Genomic DNA, 15,383 nt, shown 5'->3' on the forward strand with positions numbered 1-15,383 from the left:
TGCTGCTTGGACTTCCTCTCTGTGATTCTTCCTTTTCACTTGGGCTTCCTTCTTCGCACAGTCCCTTCTTCAGTCTCGACTACAAACCTTGCCTTTCTTTGCAGCCTCCAAACTGGCCTTTCTGCATTTCTGTCTTTCTCCTGAACTCTTACTTTTACCTTCAAGTGATTCCCCTTCTCTGGAACCCCTCTCTGCCACCTCTGTCTTGTATGCGCCTGTCTTCTTTGCACTACCACCTCATGCAGGAGAAACTGGGGACACTTCATTGCTGTCATTTTAGTATTTAATGCAAATTTACTCCAGTAGTTTCCACCTACACTTTATATAGTCATCAGCCTCAGGTCTGAGGAATCAGTGTATAGCTTCAGTCCTGATGTCAGTGTGACAGCTCTGAATGAAATCTCACCATTTCTTTCCTGCTTCTGCCCACATGGTAGTGTTGTCATCACTATTATAAGAGAGCCAGGTGCAACAGCCTTTATTTGCTATTTGTTTTGTGCCAAAACTATGCCCCCCTGCAGCAGGCAAAAGCTGTCTGGTGATGAGACTACCAAGAAAAAATTTCCCATGAAGCAAAGTTTAACAATCTTCATTCAGCCTTGCTGTACTGGAAAAATGTGAAGGTGCTGAGTCACTAGGTCTTTAATAGTTTGAACACAGGTAGAAGTTGGTGCGAGACAGTTCAGTCCTGAGCTGGACACAGATGAAAATCTGGTTTTGACATCTCTTTTCCACCCTTCCTTCAAACCTGAAAGAAGTATTAGAAAATCTGGCCACCAGCACTTTGGTACCTTGTTAGGTGAAACAGAGAGTTGTTACAGATAGACACAAAATATCTGCAAATCACTGCAGGACTGCTGCTGTCATTTGTGTATGTGTAGCTAATGACGAGGGTGCTCTCCAGTGGGATGGTGATTTCAGTTCCTGTACACTGCACTTTTTAAGTCGTGTTATTTGAGGGCATCCCAAGAGTGGACTTTCCAGTGGCTGATTTCAAGAGCAGATGTCACTGTAGAAGTTGTTTACTCAGAAGCAGACTTTTTTTTGTTACATCCATCCAGTCAGGCTGCAAATGTGAAAACAGGAAACGTTCCGCTGTTTGTAGAAGTCTGCCTGCAGTATATAAATATAAGCATATACATTTTGAAACAGGTATTTTTAGAAGCTTCTGTTGAGGGCTGTACTGCTGTTTGGACTTTCTGCCCTTTCAGATTTTGTTGCTTAGTCTATAAATTTTTAATAATCACATTGCCTGCTAGCAGTGACATTTTGTGAAGGTCATTTTTCTTGTGAAGTTGGAGAATGGACTTGAATTTCATTGAAGGGCTCCCCAAGCTGCAGGATCGTTGTTTATGGAACTCTCTTGCATCTCGTACTACCTTTGAAGCCTGTTTAGAATTTTAACTAATGATATCTTCAAAGTGTCACTGTGCTCAAGGGCAAAAAAAAGAAATCTCAAAATGCACTTTATATTTAAAACTGGTTTTGCATAGCTTTGAAGCATGGTATTAGCTGAAAAAAGGCATAGATATAGAGTTACTATGTATGCGCACACAGAGAATTCTGTTTCACCAACTATTTCATTGTCAGCGGTGTCTCTTCACCATTGCAATGCCTTTTTCTTCTATACTATAAAAATGATTGTGTCTATAGATAGTCTTAAGATTTTTTAATGTGATTGATAATTTAATACCTCAGCAGGTGTCTTTAAGCAGTCTCCCTCAGTGGAGAGGTTTTAGTTTTGTCTACATCATTCCTAGCCTGCTACTTCTCATTTCCCCTGCGTAGAAATACAGACACTGGGTTGTATTTATATGCCTTTTCTGTTGGCGGATACTAAATCCAACATGCTATGCTTGAAATAAAAGAGACTGTGGTGTCAGCTACTGAGTTAAAACTGCTTAGTTTTGTATAAACCAAAGTTCCTGCTTCCCACAGCTGAGCACATACCAAGTTTGCTTTAGTACAAGATCTGAAGGCTTACTTGGTATCTCTGTCTGATGCCTTCTGATACTGACATATGCCTTTAAAACATGTTAAGTGTTAGTGGCCATGTTTGAGAATATGACCACTTGAATATTTATACTGTTTAAGGATATTTTTTATCTGTTTAATTTATTGTTTCATGTGATTTAGCTGTATAGCTAGTGTAGGACTCCTGAACCTTCTCACAGAGATGCCATTGGGTTAATTCCATCATTTTCCTTCTCTAAGACTTTTGTTTTTCTATTTATAAAGTAGGAGCTTACAAAAGTGCAAGGATGTGATTTATATTTTAATCTTTTCCACAAAATAACGTGTCTGGTTTTCTTCCATTTTATTCTTTTTCTGTATCAAACTGCCAAGAAAACTTAGCTTATTCAGAGCATCCTTATATTTAAGATGTGCTTTTCTATTTCTGTTTTGATAGCTGTACCATCAAAGTGTTGTAGTTTGGCTGGATGTTTTACAATGGATTTCACAGTTTTATGATCATTGCTAACATTTTAGTTGTGCCAAATAACTTAAAATCTTGTTTCAGACCATGAAACAAGATGAGACACTGAGCAGCAACTACTGTGAGGGAAATGGAGAGGGTAGGACTGTAACCTGCCTTTGAGTAGTTATGTCCTAACTAAAGTTAAAGGTTCGGAGGCTGGACACATTGTGCATTTGAGAAAATTTGTGTTAGGAAGTAAGGACAGAAGGTTGTGCACATCCCAGAAAAATAGTTTTCCATCTGATTCCCTGCATGGAAAAAGGATTAAAAACAGACAAAAGACTTCAGACTCTGCTTCCGGGCTTCCTGATGCCCACTGCATATAGACCGCTTGTGAATCAAAGCCACCAGCCTGTTTGGAGTGCTGTTTTGCTGACATGATCAAAAGGGAAGACCTCAGCCTTTGGCCATTATCATTACCATCTTACTGTTTTCCTGCCTGCCTGCTACATGGGCTTCCCTTTGCAATTTTTTTTCTGTCTTCTGCGCAGACTGATTCACTCTTCTCATGCCTGGGAAAATCTCAGCGGGAAAATGCACATGGGATTGATGAGGAAGAGAAGGCCTTTTCTTTGCGTATTCCCAAGCATTCTTTCCTTTCTGTTAGAGGGAGCTGTTGTTATTATGTGGTGTTGGTTAGCATTTCCTATATATAGATAAGGTCCTGACTTTTAATATTTTCTATAGGAGTCTTTGCAGTAGAGCTGACACCGCTTCTTCCCAGCCCCTTGTTTTCCCCTATTTTACACAACCAAGAGAAAATTCTTTAACATCTTTCAGCGTTGAAAATTGAGCAACGATGTCTCTTGGCAGGAATGAAAAAGGAGATGTTCTTACCCAAATTTTAGCTGGCTTCATATTTTTCTTGTCCTTGTACTTCTTCACTCACTTTGGTCTTTAATCTCTGATTGCAGGCTACTAAAGAAGTAATAGAGCGAGAAGCCCCGGGGATGGCCCTGGCAATGCTGATGGGATCACTTAATGTTACTCCTCTGGGCATGCTCTCTAGGTAAGACTATTTCCTTCAAAATATCAGGTGAACTATTTCCTTAGAAATACACATTGTCATGAAATTGCTATACACAAATAACTGAAGATTGCCAAGACTGGAAGTGTTAACTTCGGAGAACTGACCAATTTCCAAGAATGGTAATTGCATTCTGTCATTTAATTCTGTTTGTTGTCTCCAGTAGACACTGTATCCTCCTGTATTTTCTGTGCCAGGTAGTTTGTAATATTGATGCAATGCTTAACAGCTGTCTTTTCATCCTAGAGCTGTGGCATTTCAGTGGTGAGTGAAGAATTCTTCTATATGTAGTTCATCAAGTACTAAAATGCCTTGTTTTGCAAAAAAAACCCCTTCAATAAATACAAATGTATTGTTCTGATATTGCTTTTACTCCTGTATCAGCAAAAACTATCTGAATAAGTTACATGGTATTTTATCCCATGCTTTTTGTGTAGTACTTTAACTCCTAGGGTTTGGTATTTCCTACTAAATAATTAGTCACTGTTTTTCTACCTGTTGTTGGTTCTTTTTTATTAGTGACATCTCTCATTATCCTTTATTTCTTTCTGGAGTTGATTTTTATTTTATTCCTTCAATTTACCTCATTTTACCTATAATAGTACATATAGGTATATTATATTATAGGATATATTAGTAATATCAACACCTTTCAGAAGTTAGTTTGTGCTTACACATTATTTTAAGGTAACTAAGAAACTGTGTCTGTTACAGGTTTTTGATTTCTCATTGTATAATGAGAATAATAATAAACAAGAAAATAATTATATCAGAAATAGAGAAGGAACTTTCAAATCCGCAACTTTGTATTCAAATACTTGCATTTTTAAAGGACGTTTAGATGAGAGGTTTAGTGGGTTGACAAGGTATTTTAAAACTTTTCAGATCACGTATCACATATCTGAAAGGGCAACTTTATCAAGTTAACACCTTCAGGTTCTATCCAAACTAGCAAGTATTGTATTTTTTTAATCTGATATAATTTTTATATCATAGTTTGTGTTTGTCTGAAGAGAAAGAATAACAGAATGCTACCACAAGGAGAGGAAAGGTTAATGTACCCGTTACATTTCTGATCAAGAGAAGGATAGCCATTTAGATGACAGTACCAAGTTTGATTTAGGATGTGGTGTGATCAGGATGGCTGAAAGGATGTTGTAATGGTAGAGGAACCAAACTGCTAGATTGCAACCTGCCTTTTCTGTACATAAAGCAAGAAAATGTCCCTTAAACTACAGCCACTTTCAGTAATAATTGATGTCAATGATGGGAGATAAAGATACTGCATGCGATCCTATTAGGCCTTAAAAAAATTTCCAGAGAAAATCTTTATTTCAGGCCTAAAAACAATCAGCGTGCAAAAGGCCATTATTTTTATAACACTGTTCAGATCATAAAGTTGAGTACACAAAAATTACAAAATTGCAGCATTATGGTTTCTTTGACTTTTCAGAAAAACAAAACCAGACGTTCTGTTATGCAACATTAAGATGACACGTCTATAAATCACCTGCAGGTTTGGAAATGTTAGGTCAGCCATGTTGGACTTTACCACATGAACTTTTAAAAATTATTCAAGTTACAGACTGTCTTCCTGACTGTGGGCCAGTGCTAGGAAGTAGTGAGTTATTTTGTGGTCTGGATTCACAGATACTTAGGGGCAAATGAGGGGCAGCAAGACTCATAGTTTGGATTCAGTTTCAAGGTCCAGCAGGGAGTATTTTAGAGCGTCATAGGCCTTTTTATGTGTTTCCTGAAAGTGTTTCCTTTTCTTCCCTGTGATCTTCCAAAACTGTCCTTGTCCCAGAATTTTCTCTTCACCCAATTCCTTACCGTGGCAGTCTTTATTGAGGCTTTTTAAAGCACTCTCTGTCTCCTTGCCCATTTATTCTGCTTTTACCAGCATGATTTCTTCCCAGGGAGATGTTTTTTTCCCAAAGAAATAATGTTCTCCAGTCCTACATCTGCATCAGACCTGTATTTCTTTTCTCCTGTATCCATTTTTGTCTTTCTTCTGTGTCCTGTTTTTAGTTCTATTCCTTGCTTCGATTTGTATTTTTCTGTCATGGCTAGGCCACAGCACTTCTTTCTCAGACTTTGTTTTTTCTTAAAATTTCTGTCCACTGCATAACAAGGCTGAGTATAACAGGAGATCCACAGCATCTCCCTCAACTGTTCTACATTTGGAGGAATATCAGTAATTAATCTCTCATATTACCCAGAATGCATGTGCATTTTGTGTGCTATTATCTTGTGAGAATACACAGTATTTTTTGCAAGCTGTGCAGTTCTTAGGTACTTTACTTACTTTTGCATGCTGTTTTGAGAAATTTTTGGCAGCTCCATTTCTGTCTTGAGTCACTAGATGTGATTTTTGGCAGACGAAACATGTAGCTTTCGGGAGAATGGCTGCTGGTTTAGTACTTTTTATTATTCGTTGTTTGTACTGGTCATTTAGCTTATAATGTTCAAAATTATTTAAAGCTGAATAAAAGATCCAAGAAGATTATTGATGACGTTATCTGCCAAACACAATTCCACATCATTTTCATTCCTGTATGGATAATTCCTATTTCCTTTATTTTGAATTTGTCATAAACTGTATCTCACATATGGGATTTGCTGGATTGAGTTCGTACTCTGTAAGTTTGACTGCTGCAACAAAAGTGAACGAGCACATACTTAAACTCAGGCTCCTCATCTTTGTACTGCAGTAGAGCATTCCACAACTACCTGGAATTCTTTCTTAACCGAAGGTTTATGGTGTGCAAGAAGTGAATATAGGAAAATAAAGTCTAGGAGTCAGGCAGTATTTGAGGTGCTGGTTGAAAATAAGACTTCAGTCTGGCTTGACTGTAATATCTAAAATTCATTTTGTGGCACAAAAATGGTCTCTGTGCTATTTAACTGTGAGTATTATGACAGCTGTCACTAGAATACTTGCTACCCTGAATGTCATGTTACCAATAAGTGACATTAATCACTGAGAATTATTTGTACAAGAAGAAATCCAGGGAAGTTGGCTACCCCACAAACCATGTTCTTTGGCTTAAATTTTTTGGTACTGCCCTCTCAAGAAGTTATTTTCTTTTCTATTCTGTCTTCACTTATGGCTCATGTTTTTGTTTGATAAGGAGATTGTTACACAGTTTCTTTCAACTGTAGTCTCCGTATCTTTGTGGTTTGGTTTTACTTTTACTTTTTTATCGTTATACCCCAGCCCTGGGTTTCTTCGTAAACAGTAAAGAAAAGCAGAAGGCACTCTTTACAACCTCAAGACAAAATCCAGTAATTTTAATATTTTTCTTGAAAAATATTTAGCTAAACAGAGGAAGAGGCAAACTAAACAACAGAAAGCATTCAGCACTTGAGTGCTTAAGTTCAGCCCTGCATCAACACTAAAGACAAAAAATAAAATAAAATCTTCCATCTTTGATATTTGGTTTTGTCTTTTCTCGAGGGGCATGGAAAGACTGTTAGGAAGAATTAGATATGAAATGCATAAGTGCAGTTTTAACTTGAGAATTACTTCCCTCTGGGCTTTTTTATGTTGCATCTTTAAAAAAAAAAGAAAACATATTTAAATTAATGCAACCAGCATGACTTAGTATTTTTACCTGGCAAGGGAAGCAGTGTTTGACACAGTCAATTATATTACAAAGGAACCATTGTATGAGCAAATAGGGACTATATCAAAGAATGTATTGGATGCAAGTGAACAATAGAATTAAGGGAGCTACACAGATGTAATGAAGATGGAGATCTAGGCAGCATTTATACTATCAATTAAATTTTAGACTCTGACAGCCTTGTTTGATGCTTTTTCAGCTTGGCTTCTCCTGAGCTGTTTTATGAGAACATGATTAGCAAACATTTTTAGATGTTGGAAATTGAGTTTAAAGATTCTGATAAATAATAGAATATCTCTTAAATGCTCTGTTCTTGTTTCTACGGTGGAGACGGTTGCATGTGAGAATTTCACTCTGGGTTTCTTTCTTTTCAGACCTGTATGTGGAATCAGAGGGAAAACTCTCATAATTAATCTGCCAGGTAGCAAGAAAGGGTCACAGGTAAGATGTGTTCTTACTGATCTGCTACTGAGGACCCATGATGAGTACTTCCCATTGTTCTGAATGGTAGAAAGTACCCACTACAACAAATTCATAGAAGTGAATTGAAATGCATATTCATATAACTGAATGCACCATCGCTCTCATTCAAGGACGATACAGTTCTGATCTGATTGAAGGTACTGTATTAACTTCATTACATGTAGCACAAGAGAACGCTCACCGTAGCAGGCAGTGCTAATGAAGAGACTAACGGTGTCTTACACTTCCTTGTTCTTCTCTAGTCAGCCTGTAGCTGTTCTATATGTTGTCTGCAGCTTTCAAGAAAGCGTTCTTTTTCATACAGAAGTAAGAATAAGGCTTGGTGTATGGTGGAACTTGCTGGAATATGATGAATATTCCCAATTTTGGTCAGCAAGAGGGAAAAAAGAGCTATAATTTTTAAGAGTTTGAGGATTCTTTAAATCTTTTGGTTATGGGTTATGGGACTTTACACCCTTTATACAGTTTGTTTTCTTCCTGCGTTTTGCTCAATTTGGACAGGGAAGTTAGGCCTTAAGTTTTTATTCATGCTTATGTATGACTGCAGAACTGAGAGAAACACAAACATCAGGAGGATATCTGTGTGTGTGTGAGAGTACGGCTGGATCTTTCCACTCCTTGCTCTTTCTGTGTAGTTGGCTGATAAATCCAGAAAAACAGCCTTCTCCACACAAATACTCATAAGCTGAAGAGTGGGCTGTACAACCTGATACAAAACTGCTAAGGTTGACCCCCCATCAATCATGAGAGCATAATTCTCCAGGACTCAGGCTATGTCAGTGGCCTTGTTAAAAATGTCTTTACCTCTGGCCTCTAACAAGAACGTACCTGGTAGTTCATCAACGTCTTCTGAACCAGGAGTACCCAATCACAGAGGAGGCAGTACTGATGTGTTTGACAGAACAGCCCTGAAGTCACTGTTGCTTGAAAGACTTGTGTCTGGAGATAAATAAAGAATGCATATGTGGGCTGTCACCTGGAAGTTGAAGAGGAAGTGTTTTGAACACTATCATTTTAAGCAGCCGTTGCAGGTTTTCAGACAGCGTCTACATGTTTCAGTTCAAGGACTCGGTAAACCCTTCAGTGATTCTACCATTCCTTAGAGCCTTTTTAGGAAATCTAACGAGACTCTGTAATTGAAATGAAATTTTAAAAGCCTTCAAAACATGCAACAAGCATTGGAGTATGGTGGGGCAGGAGTATACCTACTTGAAAGTCTTCCAGTGAGTGGGAAGTCGTATGTATGTACCTGTATTTAGCATAGCAGTGGGCTCCACATCTTAGAGAACTAGTGCACCAGTAAGAAGACTTTTTCAGAAGTCTATGATTCTTTTGTTGAGTTATGAAAGAGATGAAATAGCCTACAATCTCTAATAGTTTTTGGTGTGTTCATTAGCACTCCTAACGTGCTAGGTAGAGAAAAATTGTCTTTTTGTGCCCTGAGGCACTCAGTTTGTGAAGGTAGGTAAATTGTAGAAAGAGGGTGAGGAAAAGAAATCTTAAAATGTATTTTAACAACAGTTCGATGTAAAGTAAGTAATAAAAAATGTAATTCTGCTGGAAAAGAAAAAAATGTCATATGATTTCATAATACAATCAAGCTTTATGTAAACAGATGATTTATTTGTTCCTGACATGATGATACTCTGTTCTTTGACAGCTTATTTTAATGTGAAACATCTTTAAAGTATAGGATTTCAGCAAAAATTAAGATGAATAGTAAAGAAAACTACTCCATAACAGCCTGAATCTCCAGAACCAAATAGGACAAGTTGTTACCAGGAATTTCTCTCTTTTATGACTTGCTAATTTCCTTTCTGCCATATTATTACAATCATATAAGAGGCTTATATAAGGCTATGAAATTGCAGCAATACACATATTGCATTAATAAAATATTAAACTCTTAATAGAAAATGGCAGCAGTGTAAATGCTCCATCTCAAAAATTGACACAATGCGTACCAATTATTTTCTCCAGATAATGTTTCTGTGCAGCGCACAGAATCAATATCCCTTTTTGTGTTGTTTTGATCTGTTTTCCTTTCTTTTAGCCTTGGAATAGGTACTTAATGTTATGAAAGAGGGCAAAGTGCAAAGTTACCAGATGCTTTCTAAAATCATAGAATCACAGGATCATTAAGGTTGGAAGAGACCTCTAAGATCATCAAGTCCAACCACCAACCCAGCACCACCACGCCACTAAACCATGTCCTGTAGTGCTACATCTACGCATTTTTTGCACACCTCTATGGATTGTGACTCCACTGCTTCCCTGGTCAGCCTGTTCCAATGCTTGACCACTCTTTCAATAAAGAAATTTTTCCCGATATCCAATATAAACCTCTTCTGGCACAACTTGGGGACATTTCCTCTTGAGTACTGAACACAGTACTCAAGGTGTGGCCTCACCAGTGCTGAGTACAGGGGCACGATCCCTTCCCTAGTGCTGCTGGCCACACTACTTCTGATACAAGCCAGGATGCTGTTTTGGTTTTCCTGGTCACCTGGGCACACTGCTGGCTCATGTTCATCTGGTTTTCAGCCAGTCCCCCCAGGTCCTTTTCCGCCTGGCAGCTTTCCAGCCACTCATCCCCAAGCCTGTAGCACTGCATGGGGTTGTTGTGACTGAAGTGCAGGACCCAGCACTTGGCCTTGTACAAATTTGTACAAACCTCATACAATTGACCTCAGCCCATTGATCCGGCCTGTCCAGGTTTCTCTGTAGAACCTCCCTCCCCTCAGGCAGATCAACACTCCCACCCCATTTGGTGTCATCTGCAAACTTGCTGAGGGAGTACTCAATCCTCCTCATCCAGATCATTGATAAAGATGTTAAACAGGACTGGCCCCAGAACCAAGCCTTGGGAAATGCCACTTGTGTCTGGTTGCCAGCTGCATTTACTTCCATTCACTAGAGCTCTCTGTGCTCGGCCATCCAGCCAACTTTTTACCCAGCAAAGAGTACGCCCATTCAAGCCATGCCCAGCCAGTTTCTTCATGAGAATGCTGTGGGAGACGGTGTCAAAGGCTTTACTAAAGTCCACATGGACAAGGACAACACAGCCTTTCCCTCGTCCACTGTGCATGTCACCTGGTCATAGAAGGTGATCAGCTTGGTCAGGCAGGACCTGCCTTTCATGGGTGGGCCTGATCCCCTGGTTGTCCTGCACATGCCATGTGAATGTACTCAAGATGAACCACTTCATGATATTCCCTGGTGCTGAGGTCAGACTGACAACTCTGTAGTTCCTCGGTTCCTCCTTCTGACCCTTCTTGGAGATCGGTGTCACATTGACAAGCCTCCAGTTGTCTGGGACCTCCCCGGTTAGCCAGGACTGCTGATAAATGGTGGAGAGTGGTTTGGCAGGCTCTTTCCGCAGCCCCCCCACTCCCTCAGGACCTGCAGGTGGATCCCATCCGGCCACATAGACTTGTGAGCATCCAGGTGGTATAACAGGTCATTAATTGCTTCCTCCTGGATTATGGGAGGGTTATTCTACTCTCCGTCCCGGTCTTCTAGCTCAAGGGGCTGAATACCTTGAGGGTAGCTGGTCTGACTATTAAAGACTGAGGCAAAGAAGGCATTAAGTACCTCAGCCTTTTCCTCATCCTTGGTGGCAATATTCTTCCTGCATCCAATCAAGAGTGGAGATTCTCCTTGGCTCTCTTTCTGTTGTTAATGTATATTTTAAAACACTTTTGTTATCTCTTACGACAGTGGCCAGATTGAGTTCTAGCTGGGCTTTGCCTTGCTTATTTTCTCTCTGTGTGACCTAATGAGATCCCTGTACTCTTCTTTAATTAGCTGCCCCTTCTTCCAAAAGGGGTATACTCTCATTGGGTCTATGACAATTTTCATAATTGTACTAACAGTTGCCTAAAACAATGAATTTTACAAATAGCATGAACTTTTAGAGTACTTACTGGCAACCTATTAATCAACAGTCAAAGCCAACAAGGCTTTATTTCAGTGGCAGGAGTGGGAAACATGCTTCTCTAATGAGGTAATAATTAATGTACTTTTTCATGATTATAGATAATTCACTGTTGTCCTTGTTTATCACATACTTGAGGTCTGCTTAAATACTGAAGTAATGATGGTTGTATGCCTCAGTGTTTTAAGCCATTTTTCAAATAACACTGTGGAGGCACAGTAACTGAGCTTTGCAGCTACATTAGAAATTATAATTCTTCATTATGCTTTCAAATATATTTTAATATGTATTCATTATATACAGCATCTTATGCTCACCTAGTTAACTCCAGTTCTTCAGTGTGCTAAAATGAATGTTTAAAGAATTTATAAATCTATGAAGTGTTCTGACTTTTCATTACTCTTAAAGGAACTACTGAAAGGTGCGTTCTTAGCAGCTTTGAGGAAATCCAGTGTTTGTGAGTCATGTTTTTGACTTACAAAGTGGCTTATATAAACTCTAATAATTTCTGATGAATGTGTTGCTCTTTATTTTGATTACATAGTCTTTTTTATTGAAAGTATTTGTTACAGTATCTATTTACAAAATGTTTATCGTTATTTATTTTCTGGATTCTCTAAATGTTGAAGTACCTTTAAAAAAATCTTCCTTATGCTTTAAACGAAACCAAAAATGAAGTACAACAAAAGGAACAATGTCAGCTTTCTCTGTCAACTTGTATGTTCCCTAACCGCACTGCCATGGCAATCTGTTCCTGTGACCCTGCCTTCATTTTCCAATACTTTAATGTTCATATGCAGTCTGCTCAGATGACTTCAAGGTGAGGTGCCTGGGAGGAGGAAAACAGTCATAGGATAATGGACAATAGTCATCAATCGAAGAAGGTAGATTCCAGCCGGATAAAAAGGAAAATAAAAATCACTTTAAGGGTAACTAAGCATTAGAACAGGTTGTCAGGAAGGGTTGTGAAGTCTGTTCTTGGATTTTTTCAAGACCCAAGCAACCTGTCTGAATTTCATATTGACTCTAATCTAAGCAAGAGCCTGCACTGCGTGGCATCCTAAAGTTCTTTGATTTGATGAAATACTTGCATATTTTAGCAGCAGAGATAGCTATATATGTGTATGCCCATTATTAAACGAGAACAGTTACACGATGTCTGCATTTTTATTTTCTCCAGCCATATAGAATCAACTTTCTAATTGTCTTTAAGATCATAGAGCAAGGAGAGGTTTGAAAAATATATTATTTATGAACAATTTTTTCTTAGTTACATATTTGTCATTCTTCCAGTATATAGGATAAGTCCATGAATAAAAAAGGATATAATTATATAAAAGTATAATTATGGAAACCCTTATGAATTGTACTCTAATTGTGAAGGAACATAATAGGAATTATTTGAAGCTAATATCCCTGCAGGGATAGAGTTAATGTTTTTGTTCTGCATTTTTATAGCATTCTGCCAGCTGCTGTGAACTGGTTTCTGTATTATGTATTCATGAAAATTTAACTCTTGTTTTCTGAAGTCTTAATGCAATACTAACTTAATTACAGTAGCCCTGTTGTACAACTTACTATATTTGCATGAAAAAAGGCAAAAATATATAGTATAGTCCCCAGTTCTGGTACTGAGTTCGGTTTTTTACCCTCTGTGAGCACTTGAGTAGGGCATTTAAGGTTTTATTTATGATCAGCTGAAAAGATACATCTAAATCCTGAATATCTTTTAAGAATAAATCTGAAAAATCCATATTTACGTCTGCAGGTAACTTTTCATAGCCGTTTCTCTTCTTGTTGTGCATAGGAATGCTTTCAGTTTATACTGCCAGCCCTACCTCACGCCATTGATCTTTTGCGAGACGCCATTGTAAAAGTAAAGGAGGTACATGATGAGCTTGAAGATCTACCTTCACCACCACCTCCTCTTTCTCCTCCTCCAACCACCAGCCCTCACAAGCAGACAGAAGACAAAGGAGTACAGTGTGAGGAAGAGGAGGAAGAGAAGAAGGATAGTGGAGTTGCCTCAACAGAGGACAGTTCTTCTTCACATATAACAGCAGCAGCCATTGCAGCTAAGGTGAGTCTGGTTTGTTTCCCTTGGACACCCTTTAGTTTCTGTCTCAGGTACTTTCCACCAATATTCATTTGCATGTTAAGTCTGCACATTGATGTCTGCGTGGTCAGACAGATGTATTTTAGGTACCTTTTGTAGAAATACAGCTTCATAAAAATATGCAGATCCTGTTTCGGTAGGTGATCCTAAATTTCAGTGGCAGATATATTGTTTGCCGTCTTGACAATAACATTCATTTTTGTGGTACCATTCTGATGGGACAGACTGTTTTTGTGGTTTTGTTTTTGTGTGTGTTTTTTTTTTTATTATTCAAAGTACTCCCATGCCTGAGCATGCAAAGTCTAGTAAGTGGCATATTAAGGAATCACAACAAAATTTTCTAAGCCGTAATACCTATTTTGTAAATAAAATGTTGTTTTCTAAAAACATTGACTAAAAGTATGACAGATAGGCAACAGGCTAAGTAATAAGCTATCTAGACTACTGTATTCCAGTGTGCATGTCCGCATAAGAGATGTGAAATTCTGCCGCAGAACTAAATGTCATCACATTGTCTTTATAGCCTTCCCTTAACCAGTAATCAGAGATCAACATTACTCGAACCAAAATAATAAATTTGAGACTACAAAAGGAAAAAAATAGATAACCTTGCAAATTATTTCAGTTCAAATTTTAAATGTTTCCAAAGAAATAGCATTTTATTTTAAGAAATATATAAATATTTACCTCAGTGATATGTCTTCAGTTTTCAAATGGAAAGACAATGTATTCCTATGTGTTTGGAAAGGTTTTTTTTCCAAACTGCTTTGTTCACTATTTACTCCACAAATTGTGCTTTTAATTCTTATTATGGGAATTGAAAGTGTAACTCAAAATTATATTAAACAATTTTTAAACCAAAGCAGCAACATTCTGACTCCAGAAATGTGAATTCAGGTCTGAGACATCTTGACATTTCTAAGACAGCTGCAGCTGGAGATCATCTCCTCATGTACAGAAAATCCTGATTACATATATCTTTACAGGGATGAATTAAGGTAATTATGACTTGCAAGTTTCAGTTTCTATTAATACAAATTTTAAATTGATTCATTTATTTTTATATAGGCAAAGATAAATAATATGTGCCATTTTTAAAGGCAGAAAATACCTGAGATCTAAACTGGCTATGTTCATATGAGCTTGGCATGTCTATGTCACACTTGTTTTCACCTCATTCCCTTTCAGTCATTTGCTTGTATAGTTTCATGTTTTCCTGTCACTGTATTCATAGCTGTTATGTGTTGTGCATTAGAAGCATCCATCCTACACCAGTTCTGCTGTTATCATGGCAAAAGGTGAACAGCCCATCCCTGGTCTCATCAGTTATTGCCATCACGCAGCAGGCAGTGCAGGAGAACCGGTAAGAGACACTTCCAAGAGGCTTTTGCACTAACAGTAGCTAAAAATACACTGCCTGCCTCCTAGTCTACTGTGTGAACAGACAGTGTTATTTATTTCCTTCTAACAAAGACACAGCAGTGCTGTCTTTTAGAGAACATGCTACAGAAAATACTCTGTTTAAGATACAGGGCTGAACAAGTTTGCGTGCATTGTCAGTTTGAATGATTTGGCTGCTGCGATAATGCTATAAAACCTCTGTTTCTGATTAGTCGTCAGCTTTATCATCTAACATAATCAATAATTGAATATAATTAAAATAATCTCCTAAAATTATTGCTTTACAGGTATGACATTTTGGTAACTCTTTC

The 15,383-nt window shown here is 38.1% G+C and overlaps 1 protein-coding gene across 1 annotated transcript in view; it reads left to right on the forward strand.

The window, feature by feature from the left end:
- Positions 1 to 15,383, forward strand: part of LOC104537939 (gephyrin-like) — a gene marked incomplete at both ends in the record, with an annotated part of 66,767 nt that overhangs the window by 23,499 nt on the left and 27,885 nt on the right. The window contains 3 exons of the mRNA XM_010180966.1: positions 3,394 to 3,488; positions 7,510 to 7,576; positions 13,363 to 13,635. Of these exons, the coding sequence (XP_010179268.1) occupies positions 3,394 to 3,488; positions 7,510 to 7,576; positions 13,363 to 13,635 (435 nt within the window). The remainder of the gene's footprint in view (positions 1 to 3,393; positions 3,489 to 7,509; positions 7,577 to 13,362; positions 13,636 to 15,383) is intronic.

This window comes from Mesitornis unicolor, unplaced genomic scaffold (assembly GCF_000695765.1).
Source record: "Mesitornis unicolor isolate BGI_N332 unplaced genomic scaffold, ASM69576v1 scaffold11740, whole genome shotgun sequence".
Classification (NCBI taxonomy): Eukaryota; Metazoa; Chordata; class Aves; order Mesitornithiformes; family Mesitornithidae; genus Mesitornis; species Mesitornis unicolor.